General features: G+C 36.8%; 1 protein-coding gene and 1 long non-coding RNA gene across 2 annotated transcripts; both read left to right on the forward strand.

Annotated features, from left to right (window-relative positions):
• Nucleotides 1-2,492: 2,492 nt before the first annotated feature.
• Nucleotides 2,493-14,229, forward strand: ercc6l (excision repair cross-complementation group 6-like). The gene is made up of 2 exons (XM_039765789.1): nucleotides 2,493-2,688; nucleotides 10,173-14,229. The coding sequence occupies exons 1-2, from the start codon at nucleotides 2,621-2,623 to the stop codon at nucleotides 14,089-14,091; spliced, it is 3,987 nt and encodes a 1,328-aa protein (XP_039621723.1). The 5' UTR covers nucleotides 2,493-2,620; the 3' UTR covers nucleotides 14,092-14,229.
• A 9,493-nt stretch (nucleotides 14,230-23,722) lies between these two features.
• LOC120537120 lies at nucleotides 23,723-24,334 on the forward strand. Its single transcript, XR_005635264.1, has 3 exons — nucleotides 23,723-23,816; nucleotides 23,898-23,927; nucleotides 24,292-24,334. It is a non-coding gene; the product is annotated as an uncharacterized LOC120537120 (long non-coding RNA).
• The last annotated feature ends 371 nt before the right edge of the window (nucleotides 24,335-24,705 follow it).

Genomic DNA, 24,705 nt, shown 5'->3' on the forward strand with positions numbered 1-24,705 from the left:
GGCTGGATAAAATCAACACCCCTTCTCCCCTCGGTAGACTTGCTCTATCTTGGAAAGTATTGATCTTACATAAAAAAAGAAAAAATTACAGGGTGTCTCCTGACTAACATGGGTACACCTGGTAATTTTTGCAGAACTTTTTGAGTCCATTGGTTGATTCTTTTCAATGGAAACCCAATTTCAGTTACACTTTTGGTAGCAGCTGGGTAAAAATGATAACATGAAATTACAATCAAGAATTTTGTTTTCTGGAATTCAAAAGAAATTACGATATTTCTGCTGTTGAGAACTGACTGTTTAAAAATACTCTGACTAGAATGCTCTTTTCTTAACATAAACCAACTGTGCTCCATACTCCATATATTCTACACAAATGTTGTACCGATGTCCCTATTCTTTTAATAGTACTGATTATTATAAATGATTAAAATGATATTTTCAGGTATTCCCAGTAATGTAACACCTATGAAATGCATGTAAAATAATACAAAATATAAATTTTTGATCTCCCAATTTTTTAAATAAATGTGTGTTTATGTATGTCACTTTATTGAATGGCTGTGTACATTTGTTTATTGATTTCTATTTGTAAACCTACACATTTAATATCAGCTAATTTGCAGTGAAGAGGATTATATAAGAGTAAAGAGCCGTAGTTTCATTATTTTTATTTACAATAAATTAATTTCATAGAATTTCCTAAAAAAAAAAAAAAAACTGTCTTTTTCTGCAAGTTTACCTTCCCTATTCCACAACTGGCACTGTAGCAGTACTATAGCTTCTGTATTACAAATTGCCCAGGTCTCTCTGACATGCATATGCCTCCATGTACATGTTGTGTTTTATTGTATTGTTTTATAGTTTGTTAAATACATATCTAACATGTGCTCAGCATTCTAGGTTTTGATTGGAATCCCTCTACCAATACTGTTATTTCTACTATTTAAATTCACTTACATAATCATATTTATAAAATTTTGTTAGCTGCCCTACTTTTATCTTAAACAGCCCTTGTGCTGCATTCATTCAACCACTGTACAATTCATCTAACCACTCTTTTTCCAGGTATGCTATTCTGTACCAGCTCTAATGAAGTAAAACAACATTTCTAAACCCACCATTCAATTCAGGGTTATGGGGAACTGGATCCTACCCCTTTCTAACATTTATTTATTGCATGTGTTCTCAGAAATCTAAAATAGCATAATATCCTCAAACCTGTTTCATGCAATTTAGGGTCATAGGATGCTGGAGCCTATCCTGATAGCATTGGACACAAAGCAAGAATTAATCTTTGCAAACCAAGTCATCATAGTGCCCACTTATGAAAACACCCATTTGCTGTTAATTAATCAAAAATGCATCTCTGTTTATAGCTTCAAACTACACAAAATAATTTGGGGCAGGATTCAAATGTTGAATATTGGATCTCAGAGGCAAAAGTGCTAACATCTCTGTCACCCTGCCTAAATGATTTTGATTAAATTTTAACTTTTGCTTACACAGTGTAGCTTATTAGATGAATTAAAAAATAACAAAGCATGATAATCACATTTGTTTTTCAATCAGTTTTCATTGTTAAAAGTTTCTGTCAGTCAAAATATGAACAGGACCCCCCACTTGTTATTTAGAGCTGTGCATTTTGACAGTGATGATAATGACTTAGTGGCGGAATAATAACGGTGCTACAGTAAAGTGCAGTGTTGTGTATAGTAGACTTCTGTATGTATGAATATATTTTAAATTATTGGAAGAAAATGCAATAAAAAATTCACACATTTCAAATGAAAATGGCAGTTTTTTCCTGCTTCGAAATACAGAAAATATTCTGCTTACTTCTGTGCTTAACAGAGTACAAGTTTAATATCTTACCATTAATCAGATCTTCTATATTGTTTTGCATTTATGAGTTGTATTTAACACTTTACCCGCACTATTCTTAAATATTGTATTTTGGTATTTTTCCACATTAAGGAGAATAAACATATCATGGGATAAATTGAACTGTTTTATATTACAAATTACCATCTTAATATCTGAAACCTTTTTTAAGTTCTGTGATTTTATCTCTACTGCTCTATTGCTTTTTGAAGTATCTACTGAGCCACGCTCAAATTAACTTCCACTTTCGTCCTTCACATTCTCCTTAACAGCGTCTCATCTAATTACTTATTTCTATCACACACTTTAACCGCCGTGCGATGGATCTACGCATGCGGATCTAAATGCGATTAAGAAACTTTATGAATATTACAAGTGCGCGAATATTATGTTACTTCACTTACATCGCTTCTATTGTTTTGCATAATCAGTGCAATTCTGGGAGGAAGCGCTCATTTCCACAGTTCTCTACTGGCCAAGAGCTCTGGTTTACCATTCGAATCTAACTGAAAAACGCTTATTGGCTACCCATTCTTCTTAGTGGCATACTATTGGCTACGTCTCGCGTCGAATGCGTCAAGAAATGAAAGTAGCGTGCATCCTGACTGGGTCTCAAGGTTGGCGGTGAATATGCTTGCTGTAATAGTCGTTGCGTTTCACTGGAAAGGTTTTGTTTTTGTTTCTTTGAAAGCGAAAAGAATATTAAAAGTATAATATATAGTGAATTTCGGTAGTCGAGATGAGTGAAGACGACTCCGCCGCTACATCATCCTCACCCGATCTTGACACAGTTGCTAAATACCAGAGGTGAGTTGCTGTATTGATCTTTACATAAACGTATACCGTACTGTATAGATATTTACCAGTGATTTTGTTCAATTGGTTTTCCCTTCGTGTTACCGTTTTATTTTAAATGGTTTTGCATTTTACGCTTCTGAACCAGCAGCTGAATACTTTGAAAGGGCAGTTATCTCATTCCTGTCAGGTATACGTGGGTGTATGCGGCACATGCCAAGTCGAAGAAAGCTTTCACTTATTCTCACATTCTTTGTTTTACTTGATTTCATTTTGAAATAAAGTCTAGCAGTCAGAAGAATGCTGTTTCCGTAATCTTTGTTTCAATAAAATATGAAACGAATTATTAAAAAAGGGACCTAGTTTTCCTGCAGCCTAGTGGATTTATCCTATGCCACCCCATCACAGAAAACAGAATTTGCAGCATGCTACGGGGGATGCACAAACCAGTGTGTTTCTTAGTGCTGGTCCCAAGCCTGGATAATTGGAGAGAGTTACGTCAGGAAGGGCATCCGGTGTAACATTTTGCCAAATCAATATGCGGACAAAGATGATCCGCTGGGGCAACCCCTAACAGGAGCAGCCAAAAGAAGAAGTGAGTTTGTCAAATAGAACATATTATGCTGATACCTGACAGCAATTTGATGACATAAAAAGTAGTCATTCAGGGGTATTGTAAGTACTGTACTGTGCATAAAGTGTTTTGGTATACTTTCCCCATTAAAAATAAAGCATCTCTTTTAGAACATAAAGGTTTAATAAATATGGTCTCAACTTGTACAAGCATATCAGGAAGCCAGATAAAGGTCATGTGAACAACAAGGAACAAGAACATTTTATGTGATGCTTTGAAAAAGTGGCCCACTGTCATGTACTTGGCAAGTTGTCACATACACAAAAACCCCTATGTTGTAGAATTACTTATAAACACTTTTTTTTTTTTTGCCTTATACAATTTCTTGTATTAGGAATTTGTTAGTTTTCACATACCCTTTGAGGTAGGGGAGGGTCAGCCATTGTTCAGCTCCCCTGGAGCAATTGCAGGTTAAGGGCCTTGCTCAAGGGCCCAGCAGAGTAGGACCTCTTTTGGCAGTGACGGGGATTCGAACTGGCAACTTTCAGAATACCAGCGCAGATCCTTCACCTCCGAGCCACCACTCCGCCCCAAGCTCAAAACCTAATTTGATGAATATGTTCCAAATTAACTAAGTATGTACATGCTCAAGGCATTGTAATAAACACACCAAAATATTTCAGACATTTTCCTTACATGAATCTTGTTATATCCAGCCCAGTAAAACAAGAAGATGAGCTTCATGGACAGTTTGCAGGTAGTGAGTTCATGGCCTAATGGCCAGGTATATACACAGTTACTATCCAATAGTAACTGTAGACTAAGCAAAAGGACCCGTGGACTATTTAAATGTGGTCTTAAAAAAAAAAAAAACGGTGTATTTTTTAGGAGAGTTAAAGGTAAGGGTTATTAAATATAGGCAAGTACAGGTAAATGTTAAAAGTAAGAAGCTGCACTATTGACAACCAAAGCTGCAAGCCAGTCATCTTATTTGAAATTTTTATACCCAAGATAATAATTCTAAACCATTATTAAACAATTTGGCTATATTTTTGGTGGACCCTGAAAGATCATCATTTGAGTAAACTAGTTTATTTTTCTTGAACTTCATTGATTTATATTTTTACTTTCATATTTAGTTTACTGTGCTGCAAAGCAACCGGAACAAAATACAACTTCTCCTTTAATGGAACATTAAAAAAGTACAAGTTTTTACTGCATTTGATTTCAGCCAATTTTCTCCATTGTTGTTAAACACATGTGGAAGTGATTAAACCAGGTTAGGTTGCATGGCATCTGGCTGTAGAAGCAGTTTAATTTTGTGTTCCTGAAAATTGTTAAAGTTGAGACTGCATTTGTAGCTTGTGTCACAGGTGGCTGGGGGTGGTACCTGGCTGGCACGCTCAGGAGGATCAGAGGAGGGCTTACGCCTCCCCCAGACCACGTGGGGGCGACCGCCCTGGTGGCTATGGGGACCACAGGTACAGAGCTTTGAAGCTCAGCCCTGTATGTGCCCGTGGTCACCACCAGGTGGGGCCCCAATGCCTGTGAAGCCCTGGACCTCAGCACTTCTGCCACAACCGGAAGTGCTGGGGGGAAGAGAATCGGGGACACCCGGAGTGCTTCCGGATGCAGAGCCGGTACTTCCGCCACACTGGGGAGTGTTGGTGGAAGATTGCCGGGAGGCACCTGGAGCATATCCGGGTCTGTATAAAAGGGGCCGCCTCCCTCCATTCGAAGGCTGGAGTCGGGAGCGAAGGAAGACAAGGTCTTGGAGGAGGAAAGAAGGCGGCCTGAAGACTGAAAAGAGGCAGTGTGAGGCCTGGACTTTGGGGGAGTTTTGGGGGTTTGTGTGCACTTTGTTGTAAATAGTGACTGTAAATAAACGTGTGGTGGTGCATAATGTGATGTCTACCTGTCTGTGTCCTGGACTCGTTCCACACGTGTTAAAAATGTATACTTTTCAACCAAAATACTTGATTACTAGAAAGGAAATGGTGATTGTTCCACATAAGGTAGTATGGTGTAATGGTTAATTGCCTTGGACCTCAAACCCTGAGGTTGTAGGTTCAAATCCCATTGTTCACATGGTACAAGTCACTTTACCTGCCTTTGCCCTTCAATTGAAAAAACAAAAGAAATTTAACTAATTGCATCCTTCAAATGTTGCAAGTTGCCTTGGATAAAGTCATTGGACAAATAGTATAATATGGTAAATAATAAGATTCTAACAGCCTGGCATTGAGTCTCTTATAGAAAATTGAAAATCTAGTCATGGTACAGAAGATGTTACTTAAGGGTTGAGGCTTGCTTGATAATTTGTTACAAATCTCTTGGGTACAGTAACTGATTAGCTATTTTATCTAATTCTGAAATAGCAGTTTGTTTGTCATGTTCAGCACGTAAACTGAGGGTTTTCCTTTGGCATAAACAAAGAATTAAGACTTTGTGTTGCTTGCTTCATTTCATCTTTAACTAACAAGGCTAGGAACACTAGTCCATCGCTGTCCTCTCAATTAAAATAAAAGAAATGGTGTTAGAGAATATCATTCATGGATGCCAAATCCAAAAGCTTTATTGACATGGATATACTGAATTAAGTGGGTTCAAACATTAATTTAAGTAAGGTTATGTGATATATAACTTATCCTATTCAATCCTGTCAAATGTTTTTTTTTCTTAAGGTAACAATATCTTACGGCATTCCAAAGCAGATGACATACATACTTTATAAAATATGTTTCAAAAATTGGATAGCAATTTATGCCCCTTGAAGAATTTGTGTTTTTTTTTTTTTGTGCTGAAGAAATAATGAAATAGCAAAATCTGTTGTTACATTAGTTTAGAGTTGTGTAATGTTTTCACATGGAAGGCTGTAGGTTTGGTCCTGATATGTAAAACCAAAGAAATTAAGAGGAAAGAAAACCCTCTTATAATTACTATAAGTTATTACAATTTTTTTTTTCATATTTGTTTTTGTCGACTCTCACAGGAGTATTATAACTAACTTGTTAAATTGTTGTTCATCTCTTGGTATTAAGTTTTTGAGCCTTTAGAGATACCATTACTTTCTGTACTAGTGGTTTTTGATCCTTTCTTGTATAATCTTGTGTTGCTGACATCTTTTTAGCTTTTCTCCATGCTCTCAATATCATCCATCCATCCATTCATTATCCAACCTGCTATATCCTAACACAGGGTCACAGGGGTCTGCTGGAGCCAATCCCAGCCAACAATAATTACTCTTTCTCTTGTGCTCAATAGAATAAGCTCTGTTTGGAGACCTCTAATTTCCTCTTATGCACTATCTACTACATATTTTGCCCTCTTAAAAACATTGAGAGCTTCCCAAAAATTGTAGCAGAAAATTGGAGGTTGTTTCAATAAATTGATCAACTTATGAATAAAATGTATTTACTAAAACTCAGCATCTGCTTGAAGTAATAAATTAAATCTGAAGTTGCTCTATAAATTTAAAAGATTTGTTACTGTGATCTCTGAAATAAGGATTGCATGACTGGAAATAACAGTATTATTCAGTCCCTCCAGGATTTTGCAAGGTTTTTTTTTTGTGATTCTTGCATCTTAAAATGTCATGATTTTTGCGGCAGCTTTTTCAAAAAGTGGGGGAAAGTTGCAATGTTTTGAGCCTTTATTTTTTTCTATAACATTGCAAGAACAAAAGAATTTACAAAAATTGTTGCAACTGTTTTAGTATTCTATGTAACCTTTCCCAAAAAAAAAAGCACAGGATTTCAACAATATTAAGGTTTAAAGTGCACAGAACATTAATATCAGCTGTCAGTGAAAACAAAATAGTTCAAGTACTTTCTTAGACTTAATATAAATAAAATAATTAAATGAAATGTTGAAAAACTCTATTCATAAAAAAGTTCAAAAGTCTATATCCTGCATCCAAGTTCAGATGTTCACATTAGCTGTATGCACATTATGAGCAAAGTACCACTGAACCTCTCTTAACATTGTTTTTACAACTCATCATATAAAGTGTAAATCAACAAAAAATATCTCAGAAATTTGGTCTACAGACCAAAAATATTAATTTATACTGGCAGACATCCATAACAAAGCTGAACATTTTATTTTTCTTAGAACTCATGAAACCATAATTCCTGAAGTCAGGAATTATGAGAGTCAGTCCTGAAAGCTGCCTAAATGTTCCCCATGTCTTCCTCTGAGTCTTCCTCACAATCTTTCTCCATCTCATTCCTTTCAAAAGCCCCACTGGTAAGGCGTTGTTTGTGGTACAAGAAGACCAAGGCCTTGAGGTTGTTGTCCAGTCGAGGAAGATCAATCACTAACAACACCAGCTTGTAAATGCTGTTGCTTCATTCAGCATCTGATGAGTTTATGATGAAGTCTTTGTATCTTTTGGCAAAGCACTGAACACAGGAAGTCTCTTCTGTAGCCCATCCCAAAACACATCTAGATCAATCACTCCACACACTGAAGCTCTGAGTGCTGTTGGACCCAGACTGTTGAAGTAGGCCTCAAACTTCACTTGAGGTGCAGCATTGAAGCCTGGGATGGGTTTGTAAATAGAAGCAATGTTATTCATTAATGAAGCATGACGAGGGTCAAAAACCCTGACATCTTGAAGGCTTAATGGCATGTTGTCCATCTGACATGTATTTGGTGAGCTTTCCCTCTGCGTTATCGTATGCTTGTTCCACTGTATTGTGCATGTGTGTTTTAATGGCAAAGGAGACGTCAAGCCCTTCAAAGTACTGGGCACATGCTTTATACTGCATCTGTTTGTTTGCAGCAAAGTTCATCTGTAAATCTTCAAAACAGTCAAAAATCTTGGTAGTTATAGGGCATCGGCTCTGGAAGATGTTCAGAAGCTGCACAATAACTTTACACTTGTCTGCCATAAGTCTGATCTGGACCTGCTGATATGCACCAATGTCTGGATTTTTTAGCATTTCGTGGAGTCTCTCCACGGACAGTGGTGTGCTTTTGCCACACGTCTGTGGATAGAATAACAAATAACTTAGTCAAGTGTTTCAATGCAATTAACTAAATTAAATTTAAAAAAGCACTGATGTACATGACATCTGTACGAAATACATTTTTAATGTGTGTATTTAGGTGCAAGTTAGTGTGAGTAGGGGTAAAATAAAATGTTATGTTTACACATAATGCTGGGCGGTATGACCAAAATTCTATATCACAGTATTTTTCAAAATTATACTGGTTTCATGGTATTCAACAGTATTTTTTCTCCATGCATGAGTGAATGTTAACCACATTTTCTACTCCAATTACTGCAGTAGACTGGCTAAGAATAACCAATTCTACTGTCATAAGAACTGTACATTGTAGAAAAAAGACATTTTAATGTGCACAAAAGTATTAATACAGGCTTGCATGGCCCCACAAAGTCATAGTTTTCAAGGGGGTGACACTAAATAATGAAAAGAAGGAATTGCATTGCATGACAGTTGCAGTCAAAATATAGAATCTCTTTTTTGAACACATTTTGCTTAAACTATAATTTTGACAGCATATTTCCAACCATCCAAAGAGGCATTTAGACTTATCCAGAGGTGCTTGTCAAAAGTTGTATTGCACTGAACATATCTTAGAAAAGGAATAAATAGTAAATATTTTTTGTAAACCAACTACACTTTCTGTTAAAGTTAACAATCTCTGTCCACTAACCGGTTAAAGTGACTTTTTAAACAACTTTACCATCAAATAAACTGCATAATATTTAAACTAATAAATAATAGTGCAACTACTATTACTTCAAGGCTTCAAGCCCAGGTACATTACACAGTATTCACCAAATAAAAATAAAATAAAACAAGCCTGCCTTGTGCCCTGTGTTGGCTGGGATTTGCTCCAGCAGACTCCCGTGACCCTGTAGTTAGGATATAGCAGGTTGGATAATGTTGTTTAGGCTATTTAAACTTGTGTTGCGGTATAAGAAAAATCCATATCATAACAAACGGTTTTCGGTATGAACTGATATACCTCCCAGCACTAGTTTTATGTATTGAAATCAGCATCTGGTGTGGCTCTTACAGAGTGTACAACTGAGTATGAGTGGAGTAAAGCTGTTTTAATGATATGTGACTTCTAGTCGGAGGGTACGTTATGCTAAATTTCTGATCTTGTCACTGGATCATGTCAGATTATATGACTGAAATCGCTGGGCATGTCAAATTTTATGACTGCATTACAACTTTCCTGCACAGTCATGCTTAGCCTCTTTTTCTGACAGCTAAATAGTGTGGTCTCTGATGTAGCAGGCTCTATACAAGGCACTAACATGAATGATGAGTTTAGCTACAATGTCATCCCTTTTTTCTTTTTCACATTCGTTGTACGTAGGTAAAACAGGAAACCTCATGCAGATGAGCCTCTTTTTCTGGTTGTGAGGTCTTAAACACCTGCATTCTTTATCCCTCTTTGTGGCATTATATGTATGGATTGCACTTCTGGAAAGGCATTCATTGGCTATTAGCTCTCATGCACATGAAGCGTAGTTTTATGACCAAAGACAAAATCAGACAATTTTTTGATTTTTGTCTGAGAGAGTTGCTGACTAGTTAGTCACTGAGTGTGTCAGACTGTGCAACTGGCCTTAATAGGATTGTGCCGGCCAACTGCATCTGGTTTGCTAAGATGTGTAAATCAGAGCTACGACTGTGAAAGTCAAAAAATGTGACATGTTCTTGATGTGCATGATTGGAACATACTTGTTTTAGAAAGATTTATAAAAAAAAAAAAAAAAATCTCTCTGAAAATGAACATTATATTCTGTAACATTCATACAAATTTTTACACTGCAGTATATCTTTTTATTTTTAAATAGTACTTGTAAATTTACTTTGTGTATTTTTAGAAACCAAAAAAATATATCCTTAATTTTTTCATTTTTCTTTTCCCTTAGATTGGTAAAAGAAGGAAAAGAAGAGGCCAGAAAAGGAAACCTGGTAAAGTCTTTGGAACTGTTCAGTGCTGCCTATGAAATTCATCAAAGTGAAAAGCTTAAGAGCCGAATACAGAGGCTTGAAGAAGCTGTTAAAGAATTTGGGATTGGAAGTGATGAAGACGATGAATTTGTTAATGTAAATAACAGTGGTTTAAAAATATACCGGGAACTTCATGACAAACTCTTTGAACACCAAAAAGAAGGAGTAGCATTTCTTTACAGTTTATTCAGAGATGAACGAAAAGGTGGAATTTTAGCAGATGACATGGGTTTGGGAAAGACTATTCAAATTATTGCATTTCTTTCTGGAATGTTTGATTCTGACCTTGTCACGTGTGCTCTTCTTGTTATGCCCACAACTTTAATTGGTAATTGGACAAAGGAATTTAAAAAGTGGACACCAGGAATGAGAGTTAAAGAATTTCATGGGACAAGCAAAAGAGAGCGCACATTGAACTTGGAAAAGATTCAGAGACGAGGTGGGGTACTTATAACCACTTATCAAATGTTAATCAACAACTGGCAAGCATTGTCCAGTTTTTCAGACAGAGAATTTACATGGGACTATCTCATTCTGGATGAGGCACATAAGATTAAATCAACGTCAACCAAAACAGCAAAATGTGCCCATGCTATTCCTGCAAAAAATCGCATTCTTCTAACTGGGACACCGGTACAAAATAATCTGCAAGAAATGTGGGCATTGTTTGATTTCGCTCTAAAGGGAACACTTTTAGGTACAGCGAAGACCTTTAAAATTGAATATGAAAACCCTATTACTCGTGCCCGAGAAAAGGATGCAACACCAGGAGAAAAAGCACTGGGGCTAAAAATTTCTGAAAATCTTATGTCAATCATTGACCCATATTTTCTGAGAAGAACAAAGCAGGATGTTCAGGATAGGAAGCAACAGCTTTTAAAAGGGGAACAGGATAGAGAGAATTTAGAAAACCAAGAAAATATTAATCCTAATGCCAATTGTGAGATGCCTTCTCTTACAAGAAAAAATGATCTGATTGTATGGACATTTCTTAGCTCAGTTCAAGAAGAAATCTACAGAAAGTTCATCTCCTTAGACCAAATCAAGGAACTTCTCATGACAACTCGCTCACCTTTAGCTGAACTAAACATATTGAAGAAACTGTGTGATCACCCACGTCTCCTTTCTGCAAGAGCTTGTTACCAATTGGGCCTTGAAAATGGAGATAATAATGAAGATGATCTGGATGAGAACAGTGGTACCGCTGGAAAAATAGACCACCTGTCAGATGAGACACTAATTGAAGAATCTGGCAAGTTAACCTTTCTAATTGGGCTTTTGGAAAGACTTAAAGATGAAGGCAACCGTACTCTTGTCTTCTCACAATCAAGAAAAATGCTTGATATTATTCAGCGGGTTTTGGTTAATCGAGGTTTTAATGTGATGAGAATTGATGGAACAATCACACATTTAGGTGAACGAGAAAGACGCATTGCTCTTTTCCAGAATGACAGTTCTTATTCTGTGTTCCTTCTTACCACTCAGGTTGGAGGGGTAGGCATTACACTTACTGCTGCAAACAGGGTTGTGATTTTCGATCCCAGCTGGAATCCAGCTACAGATGCACAAGCAGTAGACAGAGCATACAGGATTGGCCAAAAGGAAAATGTTGTCATATATAGGCTTATTACATGTGGCACTGTGGAGGAAAAGATATATCGACGTCAGGTGTTTAAGGACTCTCTGATTAGGCAGACAACTGGTGACAAAAAGAACCCTTTTAGATACTTCAGCAAACAGGAGTTAAAAGAGTTATTCAAACTGGAAGAGACCAGGTCTTCTACTACACAGATCCAGCTTCAAATGTTACATGCAAGGCAGAGACATACAGACATTTCTCTGGATATGCACATAGCATATCTTCACACTTTAAACATGTTTGGCATCTCTGATCATGATCTTCTCTTTTCTTGTGATTCAGCAATTCAAGACCATCCTGAAGATCTAGAAGCGCAGCACTATATTGAGAACAGAGTTTTAAAAGCACAAGAACTAGTGAAAGCAGAATCTGAACTTCATCAACAGTTTAATGAGTGCATTAAATCCAACACTGAACCAGGGTGGCTTCATAAACAAATTCAGCCAAAGCAAGCACTTGAGAAGACATCTAAACAAGAGATACCAGTTTCTGCACAGGTGACTATTAATGATGATTCTTCATCACCATCAGCAGTTGTGGATTTAACCGAAGAAAGCTTTGAACACGAAGAGGAGATTAATAATGTAAGCAACAAAATAATTGATCTTGTTCTTGACAGCAGTTATGAAGAAGCAGAGGCAAACAACATGGAAATGCTGAATTCACCCCGTGAATGTTCAATAAAAAAGGAATTTAATAGTAGTGTTACTAAAGCAGGGAGTGAAAATCTCAAAAATGAGTATATTAATGGCCCTTCAGATTTTGTGAGCAAGGTTGTTAACATATCTGATATAAATATGGCATCACCAAGCTTGAAACTCAACTTGTTAAATGATGATGCTGTTACTTCAGAAATGATGTATTCACCCAACAAACATTTAAAGGACAATATTTCTAGAAGAAGCCAGTTACTGTCACCTAACAATCTAGCACCTAAAAATGAAACTAATGATGCATCAATGACTTCTCCTTGTGCAGTTAAAACAAATGTAGCAAATTTCAATTTGTCTCAGCAATCCTTTTATGACATGGACAAGTCTAACAAATTTGATGTGGCAGACCCTGATTTGTTTTCTGAATCGATGCCTCAGTGTGACTTTAAACTTCAGATAGATGACAGTATGGATGATCTGTTTGAAGCAGACAAATCTGACATCCCTAAACCTGACTTCAGTTTGCACATCTCTGCAGAGAAGAGCTCTGGCAGCTTAGTAAAAGAATCTCCAAAGATGAGTATAAGCACTGAGAATGGTTATATTAAAAGCAATACTGAAAAATCACCTACAAGAAATATATCCTCGGAGCAGGAAAGTGATGGCAGTCTTGAAAATGGAGAGGAAGAGGAGGATGAGGATCATATGTACCATATGCGAAGGAAAAAAAAGGCACATGTTATTTATGATAGTGGAGATGAGGAAGATAATGCAAATTGCAGTTATGAAGCAGAAAATGTTTCTGTTAATGAACTCGACTGTTTTAATTCAAGCCCATTACGTTCTTCTTTCACTGGGATCAGTGTATCAACTCCAAAGCAAAACATTCCTTTACTACACACATCATCTTCATCTTTGATGCCTGGTCGTAAGGCTGCTGCCCTGAATGTGTCTGTAGCTTCTAGAACCTCTTTTGTATCTGCTGTTATGGAGGATATTGAAGATATGAGTGAAAGTATGGCGATGGAGGAGGATGAAGAAGTATCATCGAATGATTACAAAAGTGATGATATAGAGCCACATAATGAAGTACAAGTGCAGGAGGATGATAACATGTATGAAGTGTCTGCATCTGAAAAATCAACAGAAGATGCTTCTGTCACTGGGGAAGATGAGGAGGTAGAAGTGGAAAGTGAAGCAAGTTACTCAGAAAGTGATAACAGTGAGTCTTTAGAAGACGAGCAGAGTATTCAAGATGAATCGACTGGCAATTTTGAGCTGCAGTCTGGTGAAAATGTAGACTGCTTTGCTTCACAACGGCAGATTCCTTTCATTGAGCAAAATACTGAAATGCTTTGTGCTAATGAACTTCAATCACAAGACAAAGAGTATGATAATTTAGTGAACAAAGGTAAAGAACTTCAAAATGCAGGGAGGTTAAAAGAAGCTTTAGATGTATTCTTAAAGGCACTTGATATAAAAAGTGGTGATCCTGAAATTCAGCTTACAACTATAAGACTGTATCGGCAACTCAGTACTAGTTAAAGTCAGCATGAGTATTCCTCAGTAATTGAGTTTACTGGAGTACAACTTTTTGGGTTTTTTCTATGTATTTTTTATATATGATTCCAGTGCAATGACTTACATATGAAATATTTGCAAAAATAAATTAATCTCAGTGTATCTTTTGATTGGTTTTGTTTATAAAGTAGTGTAAGATTTAAACTCATGAATTATTCTTTTATTAGTATAATATAAGAGTAAAACCTAAAATTCTTGAACTCATTTAATCAAATTCACAATTGATGGGGAGTTAAAGTTAAATTAATTAACATTTAGTGAATAGGCAAAGCTGAGGGTAACTTTTCAGAACCTGAATTCTTTCACCTGGTCTAGACTGTCTTGTTCCGGTGTGGCCATTTACTACTTGCAACTTATTAAGCGGAGGCTTCCAACAGGTCTGGGTGTCATTCATCATGTCCAGTGTATAAAGTATGTGTGTGACTCTCAGCATACACACATACAAAACAGTAATGCACAATGTGTTTTATTTAAATGTTTTTAGACATTTTAGTACTTGCTTTCACAATGCCATAAATTTTAGCTTTTGACTATATTTCGGGTATGATCAGAACTTTCTGATAATGCTTTTTTTTCTTTTCTATTGGAAAAACGTGCAACTGTTTTATAGTAGAAATTCAAACTGCAGACGAATTAAGCCTCTACAATGCAAGTTGGTTATTTCCATTTTAAAAGTAGACCAAAACGAGTCTCTTTCCTCAATAATTTCTGGTAGATGGATTAAAAAATTCGAGGGTACAACGATTGTAGATGATGAGAAGAACTCCATGACACAACCTGCTGCACAATATTATTAGTGTTCCTCCTTTCCAGTACCACCAGCATTTATTTACATGACTGCCATTTGTCTGCAATATAAGTCAGTCCACAGTGCTCTTCAGTGTTTTGCTCTTAATTTTATTATCAGCTGAGAAAATTGCATGTTGTTTACATTAAGGAAATATTTAAACATTCTTTAATTTTGCTTATGGTAGTATGCAGTTACTACACATTTGGCTGCAACTACATACTGTCGGAACATATGATTCCTCTTTGTCAGTCTCTGCCATGTTCTATTTTGCTTAGGTTTGCATCTGTTATTCCAGTTGTTTTCATATTGAATCGTACCCATGTAGCAAAAGTAAGTAAACAAATATTGTAAGAATTGTAATGTAAACCTTTTGAGGTACAGTTTTTAAAATTTGTAATTTTGTGTTAACCAGCATGCTGTAATACACCAGCCTTTCTTCTCAAACTGATTCCTGCCATGGCATGTGTTGACTTGCTAACCTTTTTGTTTTTATTGCATTTAGGTGTATAATATGAGACAAAAAATATTGAATGCCATGACCTCCAAGGATTTTATATTGATTTCATAATCTGGGACTTTTTTTTTACTAACTCTTGTTAATACATCCAAGAATTATATTTTCTAGTCAAGCTTATGTGTAAGGCAAAAGCATTGGGAGTGACTGCATAAGGCCACTTCAACACTTTGAAACTTTGTTTTATTTAGAAACATCATGATAGTTAGAAAGGTTCACATTTGCCTATTTTCTGAAACTATAGACAAAACTAATAGTTCAGACAAAGTAAAAATTTAAGCTGTTTTCTTTCATAAAAATGTTAACACATGACAGTCAACTTCCCGACAGTGTTCAGAAGCCATTAGGAAGGCTAACAGAATGTTAGGTTATATAGCATGATGTGTGGACTACAAGTCCAAGGAGGTTATGCTCAAGCTTTATAATGCACTGGTGAGGCCTCATCTGGAATACTGTGTGCAGTTTTGATCTCCAGGCTGCGAAAAGGACATAACAGCGCTAAAATAGGTCCAGAGAAGATCAACTAGGCTGATTCCATGGCTATAGGAGATGAGTTATGAAGAAAGATTAAAAGAGCTGAGCCTTTTGAGTTTAAACAAAAAAAGATGTGACATGTTTTAAGTGTTTAAAATCATGGTGGGAATCAGTACAGTGGATAGAGACTGTTATTTTAAAATGAGTTCATCAAGAACACGGGGACACAGCTGGAAACTTGTTAAGGGTAAATTTCGCACAAACATTAGGAAGTTTTCTTTACACAGAGAACCATAAATACTGTACTTGGAATAAGCGACCAAGTAGTGTGATGGACAGAAAGACTTTTTAGTGACTTTCAAAACTCGTCTTGATGTTTTTTTGGGAGAAATAAATTGATAGGACTGGCAAGCTTTGTTGGGCTGAATGGCCTGTTCTTGTCTAGAGTGTTCTAATGAGAAGTTTTAATCTACAGATGTTTTGGTCCCTGTCTTTAGACTCTAGTCCTGGGCAGATATTAGAATATAAAGCACATTTCTGTTCTCATTGGTGAAAAAGTGAGACACATTTAATGTGGCGTGCCTGAGGGAGAAATAAATAGATTGTATCTTTTGATTTAGCAAAAGCTCTATGTTGACATTTGAATTGGACAAAAGCATTGAGCATGGGTTTTGATTTTGTTAAAGCAAGATTTTTCTTTTTCCTTGTTGCAGAGTAAAATAAAGAACAAACTTCTAATATATCTCAGCTGTAAAATATGGAGGAAAAGGCTGAACTGTTTTCCTAAAGGTAGGAAAAGGTAGACTAGTATCAAAGCAACAAGTTTACAAAGTTGAGATAACAGCAGCACATTCATCCTTGCCATCCAGTTTCTCAGAACAGCAATTTCATTAGGTGAGAGAATTGAGAATTACAGGCTTGGATCCCGCTGTCTGTGAGACACTGAATTATTGAAATTAAATGGGAACAGTCATAGTTTTTGTTTTGTATTTGTGAAAAGTACTCTTTTTCATGTGGAGGCTTTGAAAATTTGTAGAGTGAAATGATGCAGCCATTTTAATATAATTTGCTGTCATGTCCCCTAACTGCCATGTTTGTTCTTGGCATTTGAGTTCTTGCACTAGACCAGTGATTGACATCAGTCCGCTCTTTTCTGGGGATTTATACATAATAATAAAATGTTGAACAGGTTTAGGTTGAAAAGCATGTTTTTTTTTTTTGGATGTCGAGCATTTATAGATGAACTGCATGGTTATTAGGCCTGTGCCGTCACAATCCCACAGTGCTGGTGTTGAGTGCTGGCCAAGCCATTGTGTACATTTTTTATGTTGCACATGTCCAGAAGGGTAATTTTATGGCATTTGTCATTTTCCTTCCACAGACCAGTGGTGTGCTGGTTATTTTGAGGCCTGTTTCACTACAACCATACAGTGGAATAAGATGGTGACCAAGCCTGCTTCATCTAATGAAGCCATAATCAAACTTAAAACAATGCGTCTCATCACATGCACATCAAAACTGCTTTGAATCTAAGAAACACAGCTAATTTGTGTTAACCTTTAGTGCACAAAGTGAAATAGTACTAAATATATTGACTGAAGGCAAACTAATGGCCTTTTTTCTATCCCAGTTTAGCATTATGAGAGTACCAAGCATTTCTTTGCAGAAATCAACTGTGAACGGGAAAGGATAATAAGTAAATTACATTTAAAAATTATAAAAAGAAGCTAAAAAGTTGTGTAAACTACTCTCTAACAAGTAAACCTGACAACAACAAACATTCTCAGAGTAAGCAGTTGCAATATGTGTACTTGTTGCTGTCAATGACATAATTTCTCAAATTTGTAATATTGAGATCACAAACTGAGGACTAGCTCTTATAGCTTTGCAGATTTTCTAAGTTTTCAAGGAGTGTGCAGTTTCGTAATGTGGTATAACTATGTTTGAATTTATTGACCTGTTATTGCTTTTTAAAAGACACATATACAGATGGACACATGGATTTAAATACCATCTCCATTTATGAGGAGTTTCTCTCTCTCTATATCTGCGCGAGTCTACCTCGAGGTACTCCAGTTTCTTCCAACATCTCCACACACAGGGTGATTAGGTTAATTGGTTATTCCAAAATTGGCCCTTTATGAGTTGGCCCTATCCAGAGCTGTTTCTGACCTTGCAGCCAGAGTTAAACTGACCCTTTCCAACCCTGAATGATTTTGGTGTATTTTGCTAAATTTCTAAATACATGTTACCATGGCTTTAAAGAAAATTTAATTGACGTGAATTGCCACATTTTGAAAACTTTTGTGTAATCAATTATTATTTTCATAGTGATTGAACCTTCCTCCCATTTTGAAAATGTATGTGTACTGTGGCCATGTTTAAGGAGTTGCAAAGCTTAAATATTTAATGTATATATAGCAAATTTTAGTAGACTAACAGTTTGATATGATACATCTGTACAGTCACACGCCCATTCTGTATTATCTGCATGCATCATGTTTAGTTTCATATTGTGTAATGTGGATGAGGTAAAAGTTTTTTTTTTTTTTTTGGTCCCATCAAAAATATTGTATAATGTGCTGTGTGCTTGTCAAGAGCATGTGAGCAGTTGTTTGCTAATATTACTTTATACCACTAGATGGTGCCAAAATACACATTTTCCCCACTGACTCTAAGTAAATACTGCTAGTTAAGAACAGCATTGACTGTTTACACATTTTATGTTTTTTGCGTATATGTGTAGAGTTCTAAGTCACCCAAGAGAATGACTTTTAAAATTGAGCGGTAAGTGTTTATATTCTTATAAAACACTAACATTAAGAGTGACAAAAGCCACAGGATAAAGAAAGACTTTAACAACAGAAACAAATACCATAGAGAGAGAGAGAGAGATCTATCTATCCAAAATAAAAGAAGATATGCAAAATATTCAATGTCATTTTAATATATGCCTTCATTTTGATTCATCTGATAACACCTATTAAAATGAACTTTGCTTCTGTGATACTTATTCTAATTGTGCCACATGAAATGAAACAACACTCTATATTGTATATTTTGTCCGAATTTATTAAAGTTAACAAAAGTGTCAGTCTCAATGAGAAGGATGTCACAACAATTATTGCTCTAACACTCGGGGAAACATTGTTTATAAAGCAATTGTATGCTAATTTTCATAAACATTTTGGCATTTAGTAACAAATATGCTGCTACACCATGACCAAGTCTTGCATCAGCTCTTAAACAGGCTTACATAATTGCTATAGATTGAACTGCCAATCAGTGTCTATAATTTTGCCTATGAAAGAAATACTTATTTTTTTAAAGTTTTTTAAGTCTTGAGCAAAAAAATGAGGCCTATGAATAACTCATTGTTCACTATGTACATACACTATATAAGTAATTAAGAAAGTAATAAGTAATTAAAGGATAATTTTTATTAAGCATAGTGAATTGAATACTGTATGTTAACACTGCATTTTAAATGTTTTGTTAATATATCTTAAGTATGCTATATATTGATTATTTGTTTCACCGTTTGAAGGTTTACATTATAGCCCAATAAGCAAAAATGTGCCAGTCTGTTGTGTCTAATAAGGAAAAACCTTTACTCAGTTAATTTTGCTGCTGAAACAAATTTTCAGGTATCACAGTTATAGTACATAACACAGACATTACTTATGTCATCTTTTGTTCTTTCTTTCACCTCACCTTTTTAATTTTACTTTTAATTCTTTGGACAATTCCTCAAGTGGAAAATTTTCTTTGTTTTTATTTGTTTGTTTATTTTTCATATTTAAATAGGACATTATTTTTCCACTCTATTAATCATCTCAATCAAGCCATTATAACAAAGTGAGATGAAAAGCAATGAATATTGTAAACAATCACAACAGGTTATTTACAATACACTGTTGCTCCAAACTCTGTTTTAAGTGGATTGGGAATATTAATAGTTCCTGTATTTTTGACTTTAAGCAAAGATATAATCTGAGTATGAAAGAGTCCCAAAACAAGTGTCAGGCACGTGCCTTATCACTTTTTACCCTTTTCTACATTTTAGTTAGGAGCGTTTTTGATAACCTAGGTTGAGATAAGTGCACATGGTGTAAACATTTGGTTGAATTACACCCTGAATGAAATACGATCAGACCTTAGTACTGGATGATGCCTTATGAGGTGAACCCTTTAATGGATAGTACGGTCAACCAATAACTGGGATTAGAATTTCCTTTCATTCTTAAATCTACTCAGTCCAATTCAGGGTCTGAGCAGCACTGGGCACATTATACAAATTATCATTTGTAATTTTCTTTACAATTCAAATTATATGTAGTCAGGGAGACTGGCAACATTAAATTGTCTTGTATTCAGTGCTGCTGTGGTAAACTAACCCTGTACTTAGAGTCAAGCTTCCTGTAATCCTGTACTTTACTGGAATCACTAAATGGATGGATAGCTGGATTCATACTTTGTGGTCTTAAAGAAACTATTTACCACCCAGACAGCACCTTTAAAAGCTATTTGAGAATGTGTATATGTGTGCCTGTGAAGTACATTTATAGTGTCCCCATTAAAGGGAAGTTATAATGACTCCTTCTCAAATACCAAAACATTTTATCCAGTTAAAGATTATTAAGTACACTATAGGAGGGACATTCCAATGAGAATATATAAGCTGAAGCACAAGGCGCAACTCTCTAAATTGGATTTTTAACTTTCTGGATTTCAAAATGAATGAATCTAGATTTCTTGATGCCATTCTGATTTATATGGACATGTTTGTTTAAATGTTTAGTGTGAATTGTCATAACCTAGTAGATGGTATATTGCAGAATCCACAGTGTGTTGTGATGTATGAAATTGTTTTTTATGTTTGTGAAAGATGACTTTTTTTCTTATTAAAAAGATGCTTACATTTTGTAAACATCTTTATGCTGAGGAATTGGAGTAAACTAAATAAATACAGTTGGATCTTGGTGAACTCTTTGGCCACCTGGAAAATGTGCTCTAACTAAACCCAAACTGTGTATTATTAAAACACCAGTAACTGCGCAGTGCACGATAACATGTAGTGAATACACTTGACTTGAGCATTCATAGTTTTCCTCCTTTTTCTGTCAATGTTTAGCATTTGTTTACTCAGAGGTTGATGCGCTTAATGCTTCCTGAGCAGCTCTTCTTTTCTCCAACCTAGCAGCCCGCTGCTTCTCTTCTTTCCTCTGCATCTTTTTGCGTTAAAACTGATTAAGTTAGTTTTTGTGTTTCAATGACTTAGTATGTTTTCTTTTATTCTTCAGTTAAGCTGGCACTTAAGTCTTCAATCTGCCTCAAGAATGATTACCGAAGGTGGTAGGGAATGAGATCGGAAGCCCATTAGCATACGCCGCACAGCCACCCTGCTGCGCGCTGCCGAGAGTTGATTCTACAATAAAATAAAAACAAGAAGAGTAATACAAATCATCACCCGAATGCATATAGTAGACGTCACCTAGTATATGTGTACCAAATTTCAAGTTGATAGGTGAAACAGTTTGCAAGCTACAGGTGATTTAAAATCCTGGACAGAAAAACGAACAGCCACGGTAGCATATTATATAAGAAGAAGAGCTTCTGACATAAATGACAGGTCAGACAATAAGCAGATTCTAATATGACACTTAACAGTTAATGCAACAGAGATGAAATATATTAAAATAAATATGTATGCCAAAATAAATAATCCAAAAATCATAGGCAGTTAAAAGCTGATGTTTTGTTCTTAGTATAAGGCGAAATTGTGTACAGAAAGTGCATAGGTTACACTAAGACACGCATAAGTCTGGAGTTCTACCCTATGAAATGTCCATCAGTCCATCCTTTGCATGCAATTTCCTGCTTTGGTAATCTGCGTCAGTAGTATAATGTCAGGCGGCTTCTGTCAAAATTTAATCCGAGTTTGATTGATGAGATTAAACCACGCCCCCTTTTAATCGAAGACCGGAAGTCCCGCCCCCACCCACCATCTGTTGTTAGTTGACCTTGGATGACCTTTCAGGAAGTACCCTCCCCCACCACCGGTTGTTTTGTTGACCTTGGATGACCTTGATCCGGGCCCCTGTTGATTAATGACAGGAAGTCCCCACCCCCAACCACCGGTTGTTTGTTGACCTTTAGCCCAGCCATCTGTTTTCCCAGGAAACTGTCAAGGGCAATTTGATGGATGCCCCCACCCTCCTTGAACCCCCACCACCCCGCCCCTGCTTGGCCACCTGCATTGCCCCATCTCACTAGTGCAAGTTCAGACATGCCCAAGGGCTGCCTAGGCCCCCCTTGAACCCATCACCAACCCCACCACTTCCCAGCCCCCCACCCCTCTTCCAAAGAGGTTCAGGCATGCTGCAGCCGGTCCCTGGACAAGTTCAGGCATGTTCCTATCCATACCCAGACTGAATGGCCTGCCTAAGCCTCACTGCAGCACATGATGTCTGGCCCCTCCGCTTCCTGGGACATACACACACACAGGCTCCGTTCGGACCGATCTAACTTGTCGCCGTTCCTGCCAATATTGCTTTAGGTAAGAATCCCTGTATCTATGTAACAATTATTTTAAAAATATCTATCTATCTAATCGTTGCTATATCATTTGTAAACTCCCTTGTATTTTATCTAAGACAAAACAGCCTTTTCCTTCCCATCTCCGTGAAAATCCTTTCACAGACAGGCTCTGAGTTTAAAAGCATTCAGCAGCGCACAGAAAGACAAGCAGTCTAGCGTTTAGCAGCCCGCAGGCGTGTGCTTGTAGTTCAAAGCACGTTGAAATACAAGCTGCCCGGCACCCTCTGCGCAGCCTGGCTTTTAGCAGTCCCTGCGCGCATCCGCGAGCTGGTCATTCCCAAAGCACACAGAAAGGATCTCTCTCTCTGTTCACACTGAGTCCGGAGCGCAGCTAGAGCCGTCAGTGCATGCCATATGGGTGGAGCTGTGTGTAAGTTCACCTCCTCCCCTGACAGCTCGCGCTGATTCAGTCCAGGCGCGCAGGCTTGTCAACAGCTGAGCGTAAGCCCCCGTTCTTCCATCCCCATGCGCTTAGCACGCAGATACTTTTTCTCCCAAAGACGGATGGATGTTGAAAAGTTAAAGGCTTTCATGATAACGTGTAAAACACGTGATAACTAGTTCGCTAAGTCCTTTAAAAATAACACAGTTAAATAAGATGCAGCAGTTCCCTTGTAAAGCACCTTGGAGACGTCTTAATGCTAAATGAATTAATATATTTATAATTTGTATTTAAATCGATCTAAAACAACCCTTTTTCTACCCCTGTTAATCCTCCCCTCATGAAGAAATCTGGATAGTTTTTTCTAAAAGTTTGAATGGGTTAATCAGAGCGGATATCTCGGGCTGTGGTCTTTGGGGAATCGGTGGCACTTCCGCAGTTTGGCTGGCTCAGGGCGTTGATGACCTTTAACCTCGGAGCAAAACAGAATGCGTCTGTTTAATCAAATCTACGAGTTACAACGGAATCTATTAGGCGAATTCCGGATAACCATTAACTTTGTGACCGGATCAAAATTTTTGCAAAGGTGAAAAGGTCTTGCGGAGATACGTACAGATGTTTAAACAAATCTATTAGGCGAATTCCGGACCACACTGGACAAAGGGCATTATACGGATGTCCGATTTAAATGATTGGGGCACATTGTAAAACACCCCGCTTCTTGGATCTATAAATAAGCCGCGGTCGGACCCCAAGCCCCATACCTCTACGCTTCGTTCAGAACTGCAAAGATGAATCGCTCCCAATACGGTTTGTCAGCACGAATTTATTAGAATAATGTATTGTAATTTTAATGACTGCATCTAAATGAAATCTAATTATTCTTGATACAGACCAAACTGCAACAATCGTCACAACCGAGCACCCAGGTAAGACTATTTATGATTTTATTAGCGTTAAATGAAAATGTTTTAAAAACTGAGGTGTGAATTCTTATATTTTTTCCTTAGAGTTGTTCATACCCGTCGATTCGCAAAATGGTAAAAACCTTTTTTAATATATCTTGTTTAATACGCGCATGGCTTGCATATCAGTATTTAGGCTGCGCGTGCGTATATCGGCAAGGGACAGGGGGGGCGGTTGGGATAGGTGATCGGTAGCTCGCGTGCATGTATAAGCGCTTACGTGTTTGTCAATATAAAACTGTTTATAACATGTTTCTTCTGGGTTGATCCGCTCATGAAATGGGCTGAGGAGTCTATAAACGTATCTTAACTAACCGCATGAGCGAAGTGCGTGAGTGAATATTTGAGTATAATTACTGGGTTGTAATGGAAAATGTCTTGGAATACAATAAAGTTATTTCAAAACGTGCGGTTGATTCATTTATTTTCTTTTCTTTAGAATTATTTATACAGATAGAGTCGCCAATCGATTTTAATCAACCAGGTGAGATTTTTTATTAAAATACTAAAATGTTTACATCGTTTCTATGTGCTTACGTGTGCACGCGCACTCTGGTGTGTGCACCGTCGTGCATGTCAGGCGTGCATGTAATTACTAGCGTTGGAAGCCCCGGCGTTGCTAAAATGAAATGTAAGACGTACTAAGGTGCTTTAGACGTATCAAAAGTATTGTTGAATCATCGGGTAAATGAATATTATAACGTGTTTCTGTATTTATGTATATATTTATTTATATTTTATTACCTTGAGACCCGATTATTTTGAAAATGATTTACCCAATTTAGTTTAGGGATTGCTCATGCAGTTTGTTAAAGTGCTTCGGGTAGTTACAAGAAGCCTATCGGGTTGAATA

The sequence above is a fragment of the Polypterus senegalus genome, chromosome 10 (assembly GCF_016835505.1).
Source record: "Polypterus senegalus isolate Bchr_013 chromosome 10, ASM1683550v1, whole genome shotgun sequence".
In the NCBI taxonomy this organism is placed as follows: domain Eukaryota; kingdom Metazoa; phylum Chordata; class Cladistia; order Polypteriformes; family Polypteridae; genus Polypterus; species Polypterus senegalus.